Raw genomic sequence first — 23201 nt, 5'->3', positions numbered from 1 at the left:
GGCTCTTCTCCCATTCCTATGCCTTTGGGAGCCCCACACGTGGTTTGTACCAGCATGGGCTACTCAGAGCCTCCGAAGCATGTTCCACGTGGCTAATACCTACGGGCAGGCCTCTCCCCAAAGGCGCCCATCGCCCTTCCGTGCCATCAGCGTATTTCGAGGCGGCAGCCCCGCCAGTCGCGCGCACAGCGGCCCAGAGGCAGGGCCCTCCACGGGGCCGTGAAGCTCCGCTGGCGCCCGCCACGCCCTTGGGGGCCGACCACGTATGCCGGGCCCTGCCCGCCTCTCTGCGGGGAGCGCCAGCAGCGGCACCAGGGCCTCGAGCACGTCGTCTCGGGAACGGCTTTCCTCGCCGCCCCCACCCCCCCCCCCGGCCAGGGCTTCTGGCCGCCCGGCCACGCGCCAGAATAGTTCGCGGCGCCCTGGGTGCCAAGCGCGGCGGCGGCGGCGGCGGGGACGCGGGCCTCGAACCCGTGGCGAGCATCGCCAGCGCTTCCGCGCGGAGCTGAGCCCAGGCGCACGGCTGGGCCCCGTTCGCGGCCCCACCGCAGGCCGCCCCCTTACACGTCCGCAGAAGGGGCTGGGAGCCTGCGGGCCGCCCCCGCCCCGGCAGGCGCCGCCCCCGCCTTCGGCTGCCTCCGGCGCGCCGCGGCCGCGGCGGCTCCTGCTTCCCGGGCGAAGGGCACCATGCGCGCGCGCTGCTGCCTCCTCCTCGCCCTGAGCCTGTGCGGGGCGCGCGGCCTGGGGGACCCCGGCCCGCTGGAGGACGTCGTCATCGACCGCTACCACATCCCCAAGGTGTGCTTGCGCGAGGTGCAGATGGGCGACTTCGTGCGCTACCACTACAACGGGACCTTCCAGGACGGCACCAAGTTCGACTCCAGGTACCGTCCCGCGGAAGCCAGAAGGGCCGAGGGGAGGCGCCGGCTGCGCCTGGCGCCCGCCCGCGAGCCAGCCCGCCGCGTTTGGCTCGGGAGGACCCGGCGCGCCGCTGCGCTCCCGCGGAGGGCGGCCTCTCCCTCGGCGCAGGCGGAGGGGGGCCCGCGCGCCGGCGCCCCTCTTCGCCGGGCGCCTCCGGGGTCGCCCGGCGGAAAAGCCGCCCCGTTGGGGGAAACCCGGCGCCCACGGGCCGAGAACGCGGCGCCGCCAGGCGCTCCCGTAACGCGGGATGCGGGTGCGCGGCGATGGCGTTGCAAAGGCCGCCCTCGGGGGCGATGCGGCGCCGCCTCGCGAGGACCCGGGCCCGAAGGCGGCGGCGGCGGCGGCGAGCTGCCCTGGAGGGAGCGCGGGCGGGCTCGCCAGCCAGAAATGTGCGGCGGGGGGATGCCCGCCGTACACGGGGGCCGGGGGCCGAATGCCGAACGGGAACGAATGAAACGCGGCTGATGTAACACGCTTCGGCCGAAATTATCTAATCTGAACGACAACAAGCTACCGAGTGGCAAGCAGCTGTCAATCACACCTCGGTAATCTTCGGCCAGGTTTGTTTCTTATTAAGCAACCGAGCAGATTTCTCCTTTTGTCCCTGTAAATTAAACCGTTAGAGACTTCCATTGGGAGAAGAGGGGGAAAGGGGAGCCTTCAGGAAAGGGGCCTTTGATAGTCCGCTCCCTCCTGGCTACAGTGCTGACAGCGGGTAACTAATCCACCCCTCCTGCCCTAGCAGAGGTAAGTCAGGGTTACGCTGTTGCGTAGTGGGGATCCTAGCCATGATCCTAGCCAGGAATCCCACTGAGTTCAGTAGGATTTAGTCCCAGGAAAATATGCATAGGACTGCAGCCTTTTAAAAAGTGTTTTCATTTGACACCGTGGCAAGGGTAACAAAGTGCAGTAAATGCTTTGGGGAATGTGAAGAGTTTTTTGTTTGTTTTTTATAGAAATGGGATGTAATTCTATTTGCCATTATTTCTGGGCTGCAGTTGCTGTGGTTTGCAACTGTGGAAACCTAAACTAACACATTCTGCAATTATAATGATGTTAATAATTGGCCTTCATGAAAGATGACATACCTTTTGATCGTACCATTCATTATGCATCACCATCCCACAACAGCTCTTTAATAGTGCAATCCTACACACTCCTACTCAGAAGTAAGTCCTGTTGTGTTCAATGGGACTTACTCCCAGGTAAGACTATATAGCGGCCTTCCAGATGTTTTAGACCACAACTCCCATCATTTTTGATCATTGGTTATGCTGGCCAGGGCTGTTGGGAGTTAAAGTCCAAAACATCTGGGGGGCACCAAGTTGCGGAAGGCTGGGATATAGGGTTGCAGCCCAAGGCATCCACAATAAAGACTAACACATTTATTGAGACACGACTTTCGTGAACACTGCCCATTTCATCAGATGCATGAAGCCTTTTTTAAAGCCATCCTCGTAGGTAATGCTTTGCTGGATCAATCATCCAACATTCTACATAATCTAATGCAATCAGTTTAATAAGGACAAAATAGTTAAAATTAATTTTGAAAAGTTCAGAGAAAAGGGGAGCTGTACTTGGGGGAGGGGAGCCACATATACAACATAACATCTTCAGGTGAAAGTATTTGGATCTGATCTTCTGAAGAGGTGGGAAAGCTTTGTTTTTTAAAAAGAGGAAACCCTTATCAAATGCTGCATACGTGGTGCTCCGTTATGCACCCACATTCCAGGTAATCCCGCTGTCAAAATACAGTGTTGTTCACTGTGTTGAAAACTGGTGAGGTATGCGCTTCTCCAGTACTTGGGTACTATATTCAGTTTCAGTGAATCTGTGTGAAATTTAATGATTAGGTATCTTAAAATAATCCTTAACAAAATGGTGGGGTCATTCTGAAATTTGCATCAAGTGTCAGACTTTATTACCCTCTGAGCCAGGTTCAGCTTTCAGCCCAGATGGTGGTCCCAGGGAGTGCAGAAGGTAGGAGGCAGTGAGTTGCAAATTGGCCGTGGAAGGACTAGGAGATGGCGTCCATGACGGGATCTGCAGTTTGGGCTGTACACGTGTCATCCGCATGAGGCTGCAGCTGCTGATACATTAGAAAGGCCGAATGAAGATGATTTTGAAATGCTGGATTTTGCAAGTTGGAATGATAGCTTCTATCCCCATTCAAAATGTGCATTGTCGGCAGCAGTGCTATAAAATGCATACAAATTCAGTTTTGAAGAGATTTGGAAGAAAATTCAGTCCTGGTTTAAACCACAGTTAGCTTAAGGCAAGCCATACATCCCTTTCCTCTGGGTGTTTTCAGAATGCAAGATCCAACTATTCCTCTTCTCCATTTCCAACTAAAAGGAAGTTGGAGATCATGTTTCATCTGCTCTTTTCCATGCTAGCAGGAGGGGGGGGGGGGCAGGCAGAGTTTTTTTCAAGCAACAGTTTACAGAATTGCTCCCTTATTAAATCAAACTTACACCCACGGTCCTTGTTTCAGGATACAATTTTGTTAAACAGGGGGATTTTGCCTTTGTGGTACAATTGGGGCTAATAATTGCATCTTTCCTAAGCTATTCTTTGTAAATGTATCCAACTGCATCTTGCACTTAGCAAAGGGGTTTTTTGCTCTTACAATTGTTCCAGGAAGAGTTTAAAACATTTAACAGCACCATTCTGGTTTTCATTCAAAAGCCCTGGTTGTCAACTGGTTTTACGAGAGGGCCACTTTTAGGAGGGAACAGTTGTGCAAGCCCTCACCACACCAGTCCCCAAAGTGGAGACCCATCAAGACCCATTTCCCCCACTCCCCCATCTCACCACTTTTGCTTCTTCCTTGGCAAATTTGGGGCTGTCTGGTAGTACACAAAGGGCCAGATTTGACAGCTGGGCTTGCAGTTGCTGATCCCTAATCTAATGGTTTATTTAGTCACTTTTGTGTTTTTGTCTTGTGTTTTTAAGCAATGTGAATAACTTCCATCTCCCTTTGGCATTACATTAACTGTACAGACATCATGAGTGGAGGAGATTTTCGCTGCAGTTGGGAGCATGTATGTTTCAAAGGAAACAAACAAGAAAATAAGTATTTAAATGCTGAGGGGTTGCTGCAGATATCGCCTTGCAAATGGGAAAGCTCTCTCATTAAAAAAAATAATGGTCACAATCCAGCCAAAGTTAAATGCATTTAAGGTGCATTGATTGCAGTGGGAGAATTACAGCACAATTCTATGCATGTATAGTCAGAAACCTGTTGAGTTCAGTGGGACTTATTCCCTGAGAAATGAGTGTAGAATTGCAGCCTTAGGCATGTACCAATATACCTTGCGCCACTAGTCCACAGGTGTTTAAAGGTGCAATCCTGTGCATGTTTAGACAGAAAAAATCCTACAGCTCCCAGCATGCCCCAGCCAGCCATATAGGATTTGTAGGATTTTTTCTGTATAAACATGCACAGGATTGCTCCCTAAAGAGCTTAACTTTGGGTGAATTGTGCTATCTAATTTATATGCATAGAGCGAGGGGTGGGGGGGTGGGGCAGATATCTTTAAAACAATTCCAAAATGGCACAAGCCATTGGAGGTAGGAAAGAAGAATGGTGGCTCATCAGTGATGTTGCAGGCACTAGATGTCCATGATAATCACACAACATTTACACACCTCTGCCATAGGAGCCTTGCCTCACTGGTGATGGGGGCTTTAGATATTTAGCAAGTACCACCCGAAGCATCACCAAACCTTTCCAAACCAGTGCAACAGGATAGATACAACGTGTGCTGCATGCACACTCTGCCACCTGTTCAAGCTTTGAAAGGAAATCTCTGCTAGATCTGGTCGACCACCCTGCTTCCCCCAGTTCCCAAACAGTCCACAAGCAGGATATGAGGGCAATGGTCCTCTGCCAGCGTCGTTCCCCAGCAACTGGTCTACCCAGTCATGATGCCTTTGATACTGGAGGTGGCATATAGCCATCATGATTAACAGCCTCTGACAGCCTGATCCTCCAAGGATTTGTCTCCTCCTGCTTTAAAGCCATCTGAGCTAGTGGCCATCACAGCACCTTGGTTGTTAGTGCCCATTCATGCTTGTTCTTACTCCTCTTTGCTTTTTAATCTTCTTTAACCTAAATAGTTCTGACAGCCGTTTCTCCCCTCTCCAGCTATGATCGAGGGGCCACCGTGGCAGGTGTGGCAGGGGTGGGACGGCTCATCACCGGCATGGACAGAGGCCTGCAGGGCATGTGTGTGAATGAGAGAAGGCATCTTATTGTCCCACCCCATCTAGGCTACGGCAGCATTGGTGTTGGTGAGTGGCAAGCGTCCGGTGTTGACCCAGTAGGTGAGAAAAGAGAGCAGGACAGTGCCTACATTTCTAAACTGAGAAGTTGTTTCCCGCCCCTGAATGTACACACACTTGAGTGTCTCCCTAAACTTCCCAGCTCTCATAATTTGCAGAGGATTTTATATGGCTTTTCCCATTCATAATGCCTTTCTCCTCCCTTTTCTGCACCTCTCATACTTCGTAATGCATCATGTAGACAGATGGTGCTGCGATGATGACCATCAGTGGCAGTGATCGTGGTGCCTGTCACAGAATCGCTGAATTGCCCTCCTGGTCTCCATTATGGTTTCTCTCGTTTTCAACCCCATAGCTGGTCTGATTCCCCCAGACACCACCCTCTATTTTGATGTCATCATGCTGGATATTTGGAACAAGGAAGACAAGCTGCAGATCACCACCTTGAACAAACCTCAGCACTGTAACCGCACGGTGGAGATTTCAGACTTTGTGCGTTATCACTACAATGGTACGCTTCTGGATGGCACCCCCTTCGACTCCAGGTGAGAAGTGCTAAAGGATGTGCGTGGGGTTTGGCTGAGTTGTTTGGAACAGAGGGAAAATGGAGCTAAAGAAATAATTCCCAATAAGGCCATGTGTCTCCAGTCCTGAAATTCAGTATGTTCATGCTGCATGCTCCCATTCTGTATTTTCCTCCCATTTTCTCTGTTGTCCTTAAGTCCTCCCCATCAGTACCCTAGAGCTATTCTAAGCCTAGCCTGACGTGGTCATGTCTGCTCATCTGTTACAGGGTTCTACCACCTAATTCTGCCGCATGTGCAGACTGGGCACACATCACACAGAGCAAGGCTGAATTCTCACTGAAGTAGTAGAATTCTGGACTGTCCCACTTCAGACAGCAGGTGGGGGAGATGCTAACATTTTTGAGTAAAAAGCTCCCTGCATGTAGTAAACAAGCACATCAGAGGTAAAGATTTAAGTATAGCCCTCTCCCTGATACGCTACTCTACTATATGCAGAAGGCTTTTTATGAGGGGGGAGTATTTAAAAATATACCCCCCCCAACACACACACACACACACACACACACTGCAATCTGAAGCAGTCACAGTCCAAAATTCTACCACCTCAGCTACCACCTCAAGGTCAAACTATATGTTACAATAAAAGCATCTTTGAATCCCATCTTTGGGATTCTGCTTCTTGGTTTAAAAAGCCAGAAGCAGTCATAGGAGGGCCTGATCAGGACTGTGATGCTCTCCCCACTATCACCTAGTGAAAATCCTCCCCCCACCCCCAGCAATCTGCTATTTGCTGCTATTAGCAGCTTCTAGTAGAAAGTTTTCAGTGGGAAAATGGTGGTAATGGTGTTTTTTTAAAAAACCTCCCCTTCATCGCCGTCCCATTCTAGATTGCCTCCCCCCACACACACAGTTTTTGATCATTAAAAAAAGCAAGTAAAATCCCACGCATGGGATTCAAACATGCATTTCGTGTTATGTGGAACTTGACCCTCATCCTGTATAATGTGTAGAGCAGCTCTAGGGTCAAATTTCAGGGGACTGGAAAGAAAGCCCTATGAAGAGAGACTGAAAGAACTGGGCCTGTTTAGCCTTGAGAAGAGAAGAGTGAGGGGAGATAGGATAGCGCTCCTCAAGTACTTGAAAGGTGGTCACAGAGGGGAAGGCCAGGATCTCTTCTCGATCATCCCAGAATGCGGGACACGGAATCATGGGCTCAAGTGACAGGAAGCCAGATTCTGGCTGAACCTCGGGAAAAAACTCCTGACTGTTAGAGCAATATGACAATGGAACTAATTCCCTAGGGAGGTGGTGGGCTCCCGCACACTGGAGGCATTCAAGACGAGGCTGGGCAGCCACCTGTCAGGGATGCTCTGACTTGGATTCCTGCATTGAGCAGGGGTTGGACTCGATGGCCTTGTAGGCCCCTCCCAAGCTCCAACCCTACTATTCTATGATTCTATGGCCTCCTTTTAAAAGCCAAAAGCAGCAGTTTACCACTGAAATTTGGCAACATGGTGGCACTGGGGAAAGGGGGCTCTTAGTTTAAAATAGCCCCTTTTTGCTGCTGCTGCTGCCACCAAATTTCAGTGGCAAACCGCTGCTGTGGCTTTTAAAAGGAGTCCAATGTGCAACATGGACTCGATGGTCTTATAGGCCCCTTCCAGCCCTAATGTGCTGGGAGTCTGTGATTTTAGAACAGGCGCTAGATCTCCTGTGCTGGGTTGCCGTGGCTGTTGCTGAGCTCAAAGCTGCCACAAGGGGGCGCCTGAGTTGGGTTGGGGAGTTGCGGCGGCAGAGGGGGCGCATCAGCCTCCCCCCCCATGCCTTTCCTGGAGGGCCCCCTTGCTGCTGTCGGCCCCACAGGGGAAAATATTCAGGCATCTGCATGTTTTCCCCTATGGGGAAAATAGAAACTTTGGGGTATGGGTATGAATTGGGGAAATGGTGGGGAAGGGTTAAGCATTCCTTTCTGCAGCGTTGTTCCCCTAGTCCAGCTTGTGGGCCCCACTGCACTTACTTTGAAGTAAGAGAGAGAGAGGGAGGGAGGGAGGAGAAAAAAGCAAGAGTTCTGATCATGGGACTTGTAGCATCTCACCTGGTTTGTCTGTTAGTCCCAGGCTACTCACTGCCCCTTTTTTTGGTCCTGATTTGTATCAGCAACCCGTGTGTGGGTGAGGGGCAGCAAGGGGCACTCCCCCCCCCCCCCCGCACTCCCTGAGGTAATTTTTTCAAGGCTAGAAGTGACAAACTACAGTCCAGGTGCAGAGCCGTTTGGGGATGAGGGGCCAGATGGTGCCCCACCTCGGCCTGCACAGGCCCGATGGTGTCAGGGGCATGGCCCCACCCTCTGACGTCACCCTGTCCTTGTTTTTGTTCTGGAAGGAGGCACTCCACTGTGCCTCTTCCCACCGTGGAGAAGGAGGCCCAGGCCACGCAGGATCCCCACTGGTATCCCTGAGGTGGGAGGTAATGGCGGGGGTTCCGCTGGGGGCACACAGCAGCAGTGGGATCCCTGCTGATTTCTCCGATCCCAGGATCGCCTAAGCCCTGCCCCCAGAGGAGCCCAAGAGAGCGTGCAGGCCAGTTTGGGGCCCCCACAGGCTGGAGGATCTGCACCCCTGATCTGCAGGCATCCCCCCAAAGTATGGCGAAGTGGGGACCGAGCAGCTCTATAATGTCAACTGCAAAAGAAACGAAACGCCCCCGCTGTTATCAGTCAAGGAAAAAATGTAGATATTCAAAATGTTGTAATGCTTTTATTCCCAATGTGTTCAGTGAGGGTCATTCATTCATAACTGACATAAAAGTATAACGAGCCATAATCATATGAGAATATAAGCACGCTAGCATGAGGATATGTCCATCACCCAGGGCAGGGGTGGGCAGCCTTTTTTCTGCCGAGAGCCATGTTCCCTCGCAGGGGATCTGTTGGAGGCCACTTGGCAGCAGTGAGGGGGGCCAGAGCCAAGAGTGGCGGGGTCGGCCCTTTTCTCTTTCTGCCTCCCCTTTCCGTCCTTCCTTCCTTCCTTCCTTCCCTCCCAGCGGGCTGCCCAAGTGGGGACAGATTGCTCTTGCCAGAGGCCTGAAGTGATCGCGTGCAGAGGGCTTTTGAGATGAGGCCAAGGCTGCCCACCCCTTACCTAGGCTGTTGCCTCAGGCAACCAGAGGAGTGCGTGTTGACCACCGGCTGTGTTAGACCAGTGCTGTGCCACCAAGATCTCATTCTTTCCCTGAACATCTTCCCTGCCTGGTGTCTCCTTCCCTTTCTCCACCCTCGCCTGCTTCCCAGCTATGGGAAAGGCAGCACATACGACACCTACGTGGGTTCAGGCTGGCTGATCAAAGGCATGGATGAGGGCCTGCTGGGCATGTGTGCCAGAGAGAAGCGGAGAATAGTCATCCCCCCATTCCTGGCCTATGGCGAGAAAGGCTACGGTAAGTTGCCCCGGACACTCGTGGATCTGCACCGTGAAAAACACACACACCCCAGCCCTAGGTTTTTTGCCACAGAAATTCTGCATTTAAGAAAGAGAATTCACAACGGCTACTTTGGATTTCACAAGGAAATTATTTCATGGAAAAAGAAGGCAATCATGTGCAGGCTATTAATTTAGAAATAAATGCGTGGAGGAAGCCAAAGATACTTTGGCAGTATCTGCTCCCCAGCCCCTGACCTCCCCAGTGCTGCCTACATAGGAGCCCAGGCACACTCGGGCAGACACATGTGGCCTCCTGGGCGAGTGCTTGGAGGCGGCGAGCAAGGGTTGCAGACAGGCAGGCCCATTACATTTTACAGAAGAAGATCACATCTGCACAGGCCTGTGCACTCGTGATTAAGAGCTCAAAAATGACAACCTTCATGGGCTGAAATGTTCACATCTAGCAATTGTGCATTTATCATAAATGGCAGAATATAGTAAATCAACAAAGTGAATATAGTAAATATTTACTATAGTGAATATAGTAAATCAACAAACATAGCACATCTTGTTATATTTTGCCAGAGTATAATGCTCTCTCAGTATTTGCTCATAACACTCTCAAATAAAGAAATGATACTTGATACTTTGAAAGCAGATCAACTAACGCCTCCACCTAAAATCTGCCAATTTAAAGTGTTGTTCCCCGTCATCTGGCTCCATGCGGCTATAGCAGGGGTGGGCAACTTGTGGCCCTTCAGATGTTTTGGCCTACAACTCCCATCAGCCCTAGGCAGCTGATGGGATTGTGGGAGATGCAAGCCAAAACTTCTGGAGGGCCACTGGTTGCCCACCCCTAAGCTATAGGAACACAGGAAGCCCTGGGTCCATCTAGACCAGTACTGCCGACACTGACTGCAGCAGCAGCTCTCCAGGGTTTCAGGCAGAAATCTTTCCTAGCCCTACCTGGAGATGCTGGGGATTGGACTGGGAACCTTCTGCATGCCAAGCAGGGACTCTGCCATCGAGCTGTGGTGCTGCATGAGCTGAGTTAGTTCTTTTTCCTTCTCTCAGGTACTGTCATTCCCCCTCAAGCCTCCCTGGTTTTTGATGTTCGTCTGGTGGATCTGCACAATCCCAAAGATGGCATTTTCCTGGAGCACTTGGAAGTACCAGCATCATGCAAACGCAAGGCTGTGACCGGAGATTTCGTGCGCTACCATTATAATGGCACCTTAATGGATGGGACCCTCTTTGATTCCAGGTAACAAGGAGAGAAATGCAGATGAGCCCTGCGTCCAAATTTTGGGAAATGGACCTTCCCACAAGAAAGCAGCAAGAGCCATAAGCCATCCAGAGAGGTAGTGGGTCTTACTCAGGGAGGTTTCCACAAAGCAGTAGAGATTGCATCAGAATATTCAAAGTAGGCTCTACCATCAGCAGGAGTGGAGTATTTATCATGATAGAAATAGTGAAGGAAGCCAAGCTTGCTTGGGCAGGGCTGTAGCAAAATATAATAATTTTATGCAAATAAACCACTCCTAGCAGCCACTGACAAGAAGCTGCTATCCTCTTTCCTTCCCGTACCCACCAGGCTATTGCTCCTCATTTTTCTTCATGTATCCAGAAGTCAGTATTTATCCGGAAGGAGCCTATCCAGGGCAGGTGGATGGTAAAGAAAACCAAAAGACAGAGAAAGCAAGCGAGCAAAGCAACCTAGAAGCACAGGCTGAACAGTGAGGAGCAAACGACTTCTGGTTGCTTAGGCCATAAATGGCTGGACCTTACCCGGAAAGGTTTTGTAAGGGTTGGAAGCTGCTACGATCCCACCTCCCAGCCAGTCAGGAGAGACAGAAGCCAGATGCACGAGCCAAATGCCGTACTCCTCCTTTCCTTTCCTCAGCCAGTGCAGGTGCATCTGGAAGGGCTGAACTGCAGCTTGGGGGGAAAACACATCCGGTCCCTCCTTCCTGAGAGCAGCCCCCACATCCTGCCCATCCTTTCTCTTTCTCCCATTGCAGCTACTCACGGAATCACACTTATGACACTTATATCGGAAAAGGCTACATCATCCCAGGAATGGACCAAGGACTGCAAGGCATCTGCATTGGTGAAAGGAGAAGGATCATTATCCCTCCCCACTTGGCCTATGGAGAAAACGGGGCAGGTAGGAAAGAGCCGGCAGATTGTGGGGAGCCCTTCAGTGTTGCTCCCGTGGAACCCTTTGAAGCCTGCTCAGTCTGCTCGCATTGGCAAGGTGCAATTCTTGGCATAAGGATGAATCAGGCACTCTTGAGTTGAGCCCAAAGTTGGCCGTGAATCTCAGAATGTTGACTCTCCCTTGTGTCGAAGTGTGCAGCCCAAGGTTGGCAGGGTTCTCTGTAACATCAGAGCAGTTGTCCCACTTGTGACCGGAGGGCCTGCTTGGAGCCACTTGCAAGAAGAACAGGCATCAGCAGTGTACTATACTCGCTGCTTCCCTATGGCTGCTTCCCATGCCACTCTGGTAACCTTGGACAGAGGGAATCCAGTGGGGGAGGTGGATCACATGGGTCTTGCCCCTGCCAGCGGGACATTCCTCTCTTACCCACCAAAGGCCGGGCTGCACGGACACTGGCAGGGGTAATGCCCATGTTATCTTGGTGGCCCTGTGCAGTTTTCAGATTAATGTATCGCCAGAGCATTGTGAGATCCAGCCACGAGGAAACAGCGACCACACGCTACTGCCGACTGACGATCCATGTGATATCGCGAGGGCTCCTGCTTTGAGGCCTTCTGCATTTCCCGCTGCGGAGGCGGAGGCCCTTGAGTGGGCGGCTCCTCCCGCGCACTCCAGCGGGCAGATGTCTGCAAACCAGCCTTGCACGTGCCCTCCTGTGGGAAGAGAGCCGCCTCCCAGCTCAAGTCCCGTCCCGCTCCAAGGGGCAGGGCATCAGCAGAGCTCCACCGCACTGGTTTGTGCTTCAGTTTCAGTTCTCTTTTTCCTTGAACTACCCCGCAGGGTATAGTCAGGGTGGAAAGAGAGCCATTTAAAAAAAACAAAGCGAGTCTGACATTCTTATTTATTTATGAGCAAATGGCTTCACATGGGCGGGAGGAGCCCTGACATTCATACAGCGAAGGCCGCAGGCAAACTTGTGCAGCTGTTGGAGCTGGTCACGTTACACCCATCCTGAGTGAAGCCATGGCTGTTGGCAGCCCTCGGCACGACCCCTGCCAGGCGCACCCTGACAGCCCCCTGAGGGAGTGGTCTTCCCACTCCATTGCCTGGGGGGGGGTGCCCCACAGCAGGGCAGAGGGAGCAGGCGTGTAATTCTGTCCCTCAGCCTAATAAATAGCCCTTCATTTGATACAGCAATGCCTTCAAGTGAACCTACACAGCTACCAGAAGCACATTGTTCCTGCCCTGCCTCAGGGAAGCCAGGCCTGCTGGCACGCTAGGCACAGCCCCTGCCGGGTGCACCCCGTAGCCCCACAGCAGGGGGAGGGGGCACGTGCATAGTTGTGTCCCTTGGCTCCTGGCCTCAAACTGGACTGCAAAGCTATGATGTGCTGTTTAAGGACATCTGTCCCCAGTGGCTAAGATTTTACTGCAGGCTTCAACCACGTAGACACATATTAAATTAATTAAAATGAATTAATCCGCTTCAAAAACAAAATAACCTAGAGGTGCATACCCCTTGGGCCCACTTAGAATGCATGCCAGTTTCAGGTACTTAAGTTTCACTGTCTTGGAACTATGGTGGGGACAGGCAGATCGACAGATACACATCTGGTTTTATTAGTTTTTTTTATTTTTAAAGAAATATCTCACTTCTCTTTATAAATTCAATTCAGCTTACAAACAAACCAAGTATCTATTACATACAATAAAAAAGAATAAAAACACTGCAAACCCCCAAAACCCTTATGCCCCAGTGCAATAGCAGAAACAAGCAGGAGGAAAGTCGTGCTACCCAGGGACTCGGAAGGAAAGAAACGCGCAGAAATGCCTTCAGCTGATCCCCAGAGCCTCCTGAAGAGCCAGGTTTTCCACCAGGGCCGGAAGGCACACAGCACTGGGGCTGGGCAGCCCCTCCACAGCCGTGAGGCTACGAACCAGGGCCCTTTCCAAAGGTCGCTTGCGAGGGCGCCTGGAGCAAGAGCACGGATGTTGTCCAGAGTGTACGAGGGGGCATGGATGGGGGAGATCCTTCAAGCCCCTGGGTCCCAAGCTGTTTCCATCTTACCATAATGTTTCATTGTACAGCTGTATTGAAAAGTCTAACATATTACTTAAAAATAAGGGCTTTTGCAAGCCCTACGTGAGTTAAAAGTATGTCAGGGACAATGAAGGCAGAAGAAGCAGGTACTGCAGGAGGCTCATGGCAAGCCATGCTTGCAGGCCCTCATTTACTTTCATTTATCTTCACAACAACCTTGTAAGGTAGATTAGACTTGTGGTTTTCAAACTGTGCTCTGGGGGCTCCTTGGAAGCTTATCAAGGCTTTCCCAGTGAGAAGATCAGTAATGGCAGACAAGCTTCCCTGAGAGGCAGCTCGCCTGCAAGACGGTTGCTCTTCCCCTGCACCACACAGCCCCGAGGGATCGCTGGGCAGCTTTCCCTGCTGTGTGGTGCTGCCACGAGGGGGCAGCAAAATGTCTTTGTTCATCCAGGGCCCTCAGAGGACTTTTGTAATACGTGTCACCCTCTACACGCAACCCTTGCTCTTCTTGTTCTCCAGGAAACAAGATACCTGGCTCAGCCGTTCTCATCTTCGATGTCCATGTTATCGATTTCCACAATCCCACCGACTCTGTAGAGATTGAGACTGTCTACCGGCCTGTGGGCTGTAACGTCACCACCCAGGACAGGGATTTTGTCCGCTACCATTACAACTGCTCCCTCCTGGATGGCACCAAGCTGTTTTCCTCGTGAGTCCCTTGCTCGGAGTTCTGCTTGTCTGAAGTTCTACAGCACCTTATTTATTTATTTATTTATTTACAAACAAACAAACATTTTTACAGTCGGGGGGGCTGCATTCCGCCTGGAGTTGCTCTGAGGGTCTGCATGTCAGTGGTGGGCGGGCCCAAAGGCAAGAGTGGCAGGGCCCAGACACCCCAGAAGGCTGCCTTCTTTTAACTTCCAGCTCCTCCTGCTGGCCTTAGGAGAGGCATGTTGACCTTTTGGAATGGGGAAAAAGTGCCAGGGCTGTGCAGGACCCCCCGACCCACCTCAGAGGCTGCTTCGGGGCTTCCAAGGCAGCCCAATCAGCTTTGGGCCACTTCAGGTCCCACACAACCCACCTCGAGGTCAAAGCGGCATTCAGATGGCCAAAGCGGACTCACCCCCCCCTGCCCCACGCCATGTAAGCCCCCTGCTCCTTGCCTGGGCCCTTGGGACACGCGTCATCAGCCTCTTCAAGGGAATCACCATTTTGGCAACTTCCTCTATTTCCAGAAGTGGAATTCTGTGGAAATGGCGGCTGTAAGGCATGCAACATTACTGGCATTTACGCCTGTAATATTGCATATATGGCAGCCTTATGGCCAGCATTTGCACAGGATTCCATTTCCGGAAATAGAGGCAGCTGCAAGGGCAACTCCCTTGAAGAGGCTGATGGCTGTCAGCACATGTCCCAAGGGTCCGGGTGCAGAGCAGGGGGCTCACACGGCTTGGCGGCCGGGGGAGGGGTGGGTGCCTGGGCTTCCGGATTGCTCCGGAGCCTGCCAAAGTGCCTTGGAGTGCCCTGACCCTCTTCAGGTCGCTTTGGGCTGATCCTGGCCTGCTTTGGCAGCTCGCTTTGGCTCGGAATTCAGCTCCGGAGTGGAAGCAGCGCACACCCCTAAAAAATGCACAAAAGCCAGGAAACCATGAGAAGATTGGCGGGCAGAGGGAAGGGGTCAAGCCAGGGGAAGGGGTGTGGCTCTCTGGGGGACCCCAGAGGGCTGGAATGGGACCCCAGGGCTGAAATTCTGCACCCCTGGTTTAAACCCCTGCCCTTTAGCCAAAAGGACTGCCAGAGCAGCTTACCAAGACCAATCTCATGCCGGTCCCTGCCCCCAGGGTTCCAATCTGAACTGAAGATGTGGCACACCAGGGATAAGAGGCAAGGGAGGAGGAGGGGGAAAGCAAGTCAGAGTTAACAGTTCTTACAACGACCAGCTGGGATGGAAGCAGTTCCCGGAGGCTGCTGGCATGGCTGTCGAGGCAGGAGCCAAGGCAGCTGGTGCCTCAGCAGAGGCCGTGGAATAGTCCAGCTTCTCTCCTCTCCCTCTGCAGCCTGCTGGAGTGGCTGCTGCTAGGTGACGTAAAGTGCCCCAAATGGAAACTTCCACCAAACACATAATCAAATAAGTATAGTTAAAAGATATTCTTTATATAGCAAATATACAAGACTACTCTTAATATCACATTTCAGTATCAGAGGTTAACCCTAAAAAAAGGAAAGTATAAAAACTCATTTGAAAGCAAGCCTCTAGTCTCATAAAATGTCCATAAATGCCTTGTTTAAGAAAATCTGCTTCCTAAAACTAAGGTGGCCTGATTTCTTGTGGAATTCTATGCCTGCTTTGCCCCTCCCTTGTTCAAAGGTTTTGTTTGTCTGAATTTCAAAGCAAAGCAAATTACGCGAAGTGAACAGATGTACGGTAATTTGCATAATTTATACAGGCTGCAAAATTAGCCTTTCTTGGTGCAGCATTTTGGGGAAGAAGTCCAGCTTGGGCCAGAGGTTCTTGCCAAACATTCTGAGGTTCTTGCCAAACATTCTCAAGAGCACTACGCTGGTTTCCATTCCCCATTAACAGCCATGACTACGAACATCCTCAAGAAGCCACTCTGGGCGCCAACAAGATAATTGAAGGCCTCGACAACGGCCTGCTCAACATGTGCGTGGGAGAGAAACGGACCGTCATCGTTCCTCCACATTTGGGACATGGTGAAAGTGGTGGTAAGACTGGGAGGGGGTTTCCTGGGCACCTGTTTCCAGCTGACCAAGTCTAGATCACGTAGGGCCAGCAGAAGAAATGGATAATGGATGCAGGATTCCATATCCCGAGGGTGTCTTTTCCATTCTTTTTTTCTTTCTTAGCAACTTTCTAGCTCCTAAGGCCACACAAATATGGTGGAAAGTCCATTTGCAACGGCTGGTAAAATCTCAGAAACCAAGGTAGAGTGAGAGGCTGAGCGGGATTCCCACGGGGCAGGAAATGGAGGTTCAGTGCCTCTTTGCTCCTCCCCATGATAAGCAGAAGCAGAATAAATGCAACAGGCACAACTCAGCTTAATTTGCATAGCCTTTTGCGGAATTTAGATTTTTAAATTAATTATATTACTATTATTTCAGCACAGAACAGATACAGTCTTTTTATTCATTCGTCACCTTTCTCAGAAAGGAGGAGGAGCCTATATTTAGAGAGTCCAAATTCCTAGAAACAGTATACCCGGCGATGGGACATCTTGCTGAGGAGAGCGCCGCTCGGACGTCTCTTCCCATTGGGCTCAGGGCTCCCCCTGGCTTTGACACGGAGTCACTGCTCCCTAGCCAGTGTCTCCATGGTTGCCTGGTGGCTGCATCCTCCTGTGTTGCTGATACGTACACCTTGCATTTTCAGCCCGGGGTGTACCTGGCAGTGCTGTTCTCTACTTTGAGCTAGAGCTTTTACACCTAGAGGTGGGTGTCCCAGAAGGGTACCTGTTCATCTGGCACAGCGAGCCACCAGAAAACCTGTTTGAAGCCATGGATCTCAACAAGGACAATGAAGTCCCACCTGAGGAGGTATGATGACTGTGTTCTGCATTAGATAGTAGAGGAGGATTTGAACTTGGGGGGAATTGGATCCATCACTGGATCCATTTGTATGGCTTATTCCACTGGAGTAAGAACATCGAGTTCTATTGTTATTTGCTTCACTAATTTAATAGATCAATACATTGATACAATGGGCATATGGGCAAAAACTATAGCTGTGATAGTTTGCTAGCAAGAAGCGACTTCCTTTCTTTTTAGATGATGCACGTGTTGTAGCAGACATTCTCTCCTGTGAGAGAATAGCCATCAGTCAGAGGCCAAGAATCAGACCTTCCACCCTGGGACTGTGAAGCGGTATTTCAGATTGCTGTCCTTCCTTCCTCTAGCAATGTGTAGCTTACACTAAATGTCTTGGTCATAATTTGCGTTAAGATACAATTAAGATTGAGGGGCATCTCTACACCAGCCTAAAATTTAAAATGGGGCTTCCTGCTTCACAATGACTCCCTTTTTCACCCCCTTCCTTTCCCCCCACCTCCTTCCCCCTCCTCCCCGTATCTGAGTCTTCCATTACCTTTCATTGATCTCGCTCCTCTTCTTGCCACTTTTACTCTTTTCACAGAGGAAACTGAAGCGGAACACAAGGGGGTAATTTGATAGATCATTACCTGCAATCTATTTAAACACGGAACAAAGGGCATTTAGTTCAGGAGAAGCCCTAGAGGGTCATGGCATCATGTAAAGAGCTCGCAGACATCCATGAGGGAGCCATCTCAATCACGGGGTAAAAGTTCCACATGAAGAAAGCCTGAGTTCCACCCAAATTAATGCAACTTTAGTAATGGCTTTTAAAAAAATGTTAACCTCCAGATAATGTTTCCTATCATGCATCTTATTCAATGTGGAATAGGCAACAAAAAGTGAGACAGTGAGGCATGGGAAGCCAGAAATTGGGGCAGTATTTTGATATGCCATGTATGTCAGCAGTTGTGCCCCACCCCCACCGCCCTTTATGGAAACAACTTATCCTCTCCCCACCTCTCTTTTCTTTTTGCCCCTCTGCAGTTCTCAACATTCATCAAATCCCAGATTGTAGAAGGCAAAGGTCGGATGATGCCAGGCTCTGACCCGGAAAAGGTAGTTTCTGACATGTTCCAAAACCAGGACAGGAATAAGGATGGGAAGATCACAGCAGAGGAACTGAAGCTGAAATCAGATGAGGATCAAGTTAAACATGAGGAACTTTAAAAGGGAGAGAACGCTGGGACTGGGCTTATTTTTAAGCACTTCTGTTTGGTGCCTCTTTCCCTGCCTTTGGCAGCTGGCTGCTCCCTACCCCTTTCCTGAATTAGAGAGACTAAACCTAGGAGCCAGCACATTTTGTTCCCCATTCGGTGCCACTTCAACTTTGCTTTTTTTGAGAACTATTTAACTGAGATCCTGTTTGAACAAACCAAAACCAGGGAGTTCAACACCAGCGTGATTCCCCAAACCATTGGTTGTGAGTTTCCAGACACCATCCTCATCCCCCCCTCCCGCCAGCTGAATCCCCTGTATTTCCTCAAGCACACCCATCTACTGTACAGTAGATCTACAGTCTTGGGCAGAAGCCATGAAATTAACTTACATCTCTTGATTCACCAGATTCAGGCACTCTGTATACTTTTGTCCAAATCAAGAAATTGTGTATCAGGGAAACCCAAACTGAGCGCTGGGAACCAGATGAGCAAAATCAGAAAGCTTTGCATTGCTTAGTCTATTTCTAGGGTTGACTATATATGTATTTTAATTCATGTATTTCCAAATTGGGAATTTTATTATTTTTTTTGGCAAAACGAGGAGCAAAAATGTAGAGATAGAGTTATCAATCCATTCCGTTATTTCCCTGGCAGGGTTCCTGCACCTTAAAGACCTCTGTGACGAGGATTTAATGGGAGCAGCTTCTCCTCACTGCTGCATCCCGTGCCAGAAAAGTCAGCACCTGTTAAATTTCTGCAGCAGCTGTTAAAAAAAAGGGACAAGGCTCTTTAAGTATCTGCCTTAGGAATTGGTAAACCTTAAGGGAAAGTCTTGGCAATTTGAAGGGGGGTAATCAGGGCTCCCTGCAGTTAAGAGGCAGGGCAGAGCATCCTTTCCCTTTACCAGCCCTGCTTACATCCTCCTCATTTATTGGCCATCTAGTTTTAGTCAGCAAAATCCAAATTCTTAAATCTTGGAAGCAGCATAAAATATGCAAAGCAATTATTCTGAGCCCCAAATATACGGTGCTTTTTTCCTGGAGTACACATAACCCCAGTGTGCGGTTTTGTTCACACACAGAGATCTATGCAGTGTTTCTGTTCAGTGCTCCCTAGATTTCTCTCTCAGGGCTCAAGCCGTTACCTCAAGCTCCTGAAGGGTTTTTCCCCTGCCACTGTGGCTCCCCAAGCTTACAAATAATGCCCACCCTTGTATGTGGTTTACCTTATTGTGGCACAGCGGAGGATGTTCCAGTCCCCGCCTCAGAAGATTCGGCGTATCGAGAGAGAGACTTGGGACTAAGTGGAGTAGGGCTGGGGAGAGCAATGTGCAGTCACAGGGGTTCATGTCCATCTTGCAAGTCGAGGCATACAAGGGGTTGCCAAAACTTTACAGCCTGCTGCTGTAGCTGAACCTATAAACATCAGCTTGATCTGCAGACCTTAGCAGGTGTTAATGTTTCTTCCCAGGCTGTGAAAAACTTCATCTGCTGATTTCTAAAAACCAAGCCGCTGTTTAAAAAAAACAACCACCTCAAGAGTAGAAAAGGCAATTTATTTTCTGGTCTGTTGGTAGCCCTTGGCTCCAAAAGTGCTCCCCAAATCACACATACCTTTCTACAAACTCTCCCTCTCATTCTTCTTCCCCCACCCCACCCCACCCCAAATAATGCAAATGTGCCATCCACTTCAACCTGAACATTACATGCATGCCTATCCTTCTTGCCCACACCCCTTCTAAGCAATTCCCTTCCTCATTTTTGCCTGGCTGCCCTAGACATTGTAGAAAAAGAGGTGATAACATTCTAGCCTGTACTACTTCTTACTGCAAGTGAAGAACTGCATTTTCAATGCTCTCCCTCATTAAGACAAAAGAAAAACCTTGGTGCATGTAATTAGTAGCACATCACAAAGAGCTCCTTTAAAACTCCCCAATGTGCTTGTTTTCTACTTGCAGTGAATTTGTGGCGAAGCATTAAAAATGTGATCCTCCATCTGCAGGCTGAAGTGGTACAGTCTGGAATACCCCCACCTTGTTGAGAGTCATGTGTGAAATGGCTGCGCTTGGTGGAAATTGTGGAGTTCCAGAAAGATGAAAGGGAAGAGGTGTGCTCACTTGTGGGATCTGGGTTAGGGTCAATCCTGCCCATACTTAACACATTTCCTCTTTTTCTGTTGCCTCCCTTTTGGGTTTCCCAAAGTCTTTAGTCCCAAATCTTCTGGAAGGAATGGGATTACTCAGGTTTTGTAGAACCCTGTAGGTCGGAAATGTGGGACAAGGCCCTGCCAAGTCTGTGTTTCTCCAGAGAGTGGTGGTCACACTGCTAGGTGCAATGAGGTACATCCGTCATCATTACTTCTCACCAGAGCGATTAAGGACTTTGCCCATCCCACAGCCCAGTTGCCTTTCTGGATATGCTCCGTCCTAAAAAGCAGGAGCCATCACGGACATGTGATGGTGATCAATGCCTGGATCCATGGAGGCTGCAAGACCTCCATCTGTAAAACCAGAGTAGTGCCAATTTAATTTAAGAGGCAGCTTGTGAGATAAACACACACATACTCTGCCCCCGCAGTGAGAGGCGGCTGCTTCTGGCTTCTTCTGGTGATAAATTCACTGTAAGGTTTGGGTGTTAGTAGAAATAGGCAGGTGAGATCACTGGGTTCCTTTCAAGTTTTTATTCTTCACTCTTCCCCCACCCCTTCATTTTATAACAGAGGGCCAGCAGGACAAGGGGCACATGGGAGACCATGGCAACCATTTTTCCTGTGCTATAGTGTCGCTGCACAGTTGGCAGCTGGAGTAAAGATGGCAACAGGTGCCCTGCTGCTGTTCCGTAACATGTCTTTGCAAAGAAACATGAGAGCAGGTGTGTCAGGGTGAAGCAAGCAAGATCTAGATACTGCCAGAATTTCAGTTGCATTTTGCAACTTTGATAGAGCCTCACTTCGTCCCCAAGTACCCCAGATTATCACAAATGTAGGATGTTTTGCTACTACTATGATGAAGGTTTAAAGTCGGCAACCAGACCCTCTTTTAATCTGGAATATGATTACTCCTCTTGAAAAGCAGCAGCGGCAAGTAGTGGAGGTCAACTTTTTTCTTGAACAAGCTATAGGACAGTAAAAAACTTAGCGGGTAATCTTTTTGTCATCAGTGCCTCTCTGGCAAAGCTTGGCTTGCTGCAATTCTACTTTTCATGCATGTATGGAAGGCACAGAGGCCTTTCCAGGAAAAAGTGGGCAACCTTATGATAGGACAATTCACAGCTGCATACTTTTCCCATGTATATTCTGTGGCATGCTTAGTTAACAGCAGCTTAACAGTGATGGCTTTTGCAGGCCATTTTTAGAAAAGTCAATACACTTAGGGCACAACTCTAGGCATGCTGGCTGGGGAATGCTGGGAGTTGTGAGACTTTTTTCTGTCTAATATGCATAGGATTATGCCCTTAATTCACCAGCAGGACATATATTTATCATACTTGGGCTACAAACTTAAATGCTTTGTCATATTTTCTACACACCTTAAAGAAATCAAGTTGGATCCAGATTTAATCATCCTTAGAGGAGAGCCATTGAAATCACTAACTTAAGTTCCATTTATTTCAACGGGTCTGCTCCAAGTATGACTAAATCTGAATTCAACCCACTGTTCTATGAGAATGTAGGAACACTTAACACAATTGCCAGCACTCTCACAATCCTACAGTACTCAGAATTCTTGAGGGAAGGAGACATAACAAGTTTAAAATCTGCTTTAAGTTTGTTGTTTGATTTCTGAAGATGGAGATTATATGCCTTTGGATAGTTATTTTAATTCAGCATTCAGATGGCCTTGTTAAACATCCTAGCTTACAAAAGGTTCTGGAGTTGTTCAAACATATTTTCCTTGTATACTGTGGCAGTGTTTTTCTAAAAAGAAAACTAGATAAAAGCAGACAGACAATCAAGCAAAGAAAAATATGCATACCAAAATTTTCAAAATATGAAATTGTTTTATCATCTTTACACATGCCTTTTGAATAAAAAAAAACCAGAGTTTTAATTCTATTGGATTTTGTGGGGGAAGCTATGTCTATGGATCATTTATAGTTTAAATGTTTTGGAAAACTCTTTGTGTGTTTTATGAAACCAAAATATAGTACAGAGAAAATTCAATAAATGTTTTGGGGGGGGGGGACCTGTCAGACTCAAAAAAGTGTGCGTGCGCATGCGCACGTGTCCCACTCTGTCTTTTATACTTTGCACTGATAGAACATGCATTAAATTTTCCCTCTGTCCATTCAGTGATTATTTTCAAGCTAATTTTCAGACTCCCAAGAATCAAAAAGCCAAGAGGAGCTGCAGTTTCTAACAATCAAGGTTAAGATTATTTGCTGCACATTTGAATTGACATTTGAAGGGTAAACTTACCCAAGCAAAACATTTATTTCAGCCAAAGTGCACCGATTTTACTCATAAAGGAAACTTACTTTGTACCACCGCACAGCAGCTCCATCCAAACAATTAAAAAATTTCCCCAAACATGTAGGGATTCCAGCTGACAAAGAATAGCAACGCCCTTTTACCCAAAATTCCATGCCTCAATTTCTGTCACATAAGCAATACCTCCATATTTATCAGGTTGGTTTCACATTGTAGACTAACAGTCATATCCATTTAAATCATTGGGCTGCACCAATACCATTTTCTTTCTTTTAGAACTTTTAAGCATTGGCTTGACTTAGGAGTTGATTGCATTTTGGCCAGCAGAGATGTTGACTGCAGGATGAGTTCATACTCTTGCCTTGTACCGCTGGGATTTGGTTTTAAATCAGGGACACAGTGATTGAGAAACAGTGAGGGCTGGAATGTGTCTGCAACAGCAAGTAGGAAACTGAGGGACAACCCACCCACAGACCCAAAGAACACCTTCCCTTTTCAAAAGGCAGCTTGTTGTCAAGGATGATGGGGTTGGGTGGCTTAGGGTTGGGTCAGGATAAAGTGAAGGATGCCATTTGCCACATCCAGTGTTTCATCTTTCTCCAGTACGATATCATACGACTCTGTGTACTTCCCCCGCTGTTCCTCCAC

The 23201-nt window shown here is 49.2% G+C and overlaps 3 protein-coding genes across 4 annotated transcripts in view; 1 reads left to right on the top strand and 2 right to left on the bottom strand.

Moving 5' to 3' along the window:
• Positions 1-689, bottom strand: part of HROB (homologous recombination factor with OB-fold) — a 36148-nt gene extending 35459 nt beyond the window's left edge. The window contains exons 1-2 of the mRNA XM_084807275.1: positions 565-689; positions 51-287 (exon numbers count right to left, since the gene is read on the bottom strand). Of these exons, the coding sequence (XP_084663401.1) occupies positions 51-287; positions 565-689 (362 nt within the window). The remainder of the gene's footprint in view (positions 1-50; positions 288-564) is intronic.
• FKBP10 (FKBP prolyl isomerase 10) overlaps positions 1-20542 on the top strand; it is a 26509-nt gene extending 5967 nt beyond the window's left edge. The window contains exons 1-10 of one of the 2 annotated variants that reach the window (XM_084804411.1): positions 282-884; positions 5072-5217; positions 5564-5753; positions 9025-9170; positions 10229-10418; positions 11176-11321; positions 13879-14068; positions 15944-16086; positions 16751-16914; positions 17953-20542. In XM_084804411.1, the coding sequence (XP_084660537.1) occupies positions 688-884; positions 5072-5217; positions 5564-5753; positions 9025-9170; positions 10229-10418; positions 11176-11321; positions 13879-14068; positions 15944-16086; positions 16751-16914; positions 17953-18135 (1695 nt within the window). In that variant the 5' untranslated portion in view covers positions 282-687 and the 3' untranslated portion in view covers positions 18136-20542. Of the gene's footprint in view, positions 1-281; positions 885-5071; positions 5218-5563; positions 5754-9024; positions 9171-10228; positions 10419-11175; positions 11322-13878; positions 14069-15943; positions 16087-16750; positions 16915-17952 lie in introns of those variants that run through there. The other variant, XM_084804412.1, reaches the window with a different exon arrangement.
• Positions 19664-23201, bottom strand: part of NT5C3B (5'-nucleotidase, cytosolic IIIB) — a 33137-nt gene continuing 29599 nt past the window's right edge. Inside the window, exon 11 of the mRNA XM_084807274.1 lies at positions 19664-23201. Within this exon, the coding sequence (XP_084663400.1) occupies positions 23091-23201 (111 nt within the window). The 3' untranslated portion in view covers positions 19664-23090.

This window comes from Heloderma suspectum, chromosome 6, assembly GCF_057233095.1.
Source record: "Heloderma suspectum isolate Gila_16-S chromosome 6, 16-S_ref, whole genome shotgun sequence".
In the NCBI taxonomy this organism is placed as follows: domain Eukaryota; kingdom Metazoa; phylum Chordata; class Lepidosauria; order Squamata; family Helodermatidae; genus Heloderma; species Heloderma suspectum.
This window is presented reverse-complemented; position numbering and strand designations above follow the sequence as displayed.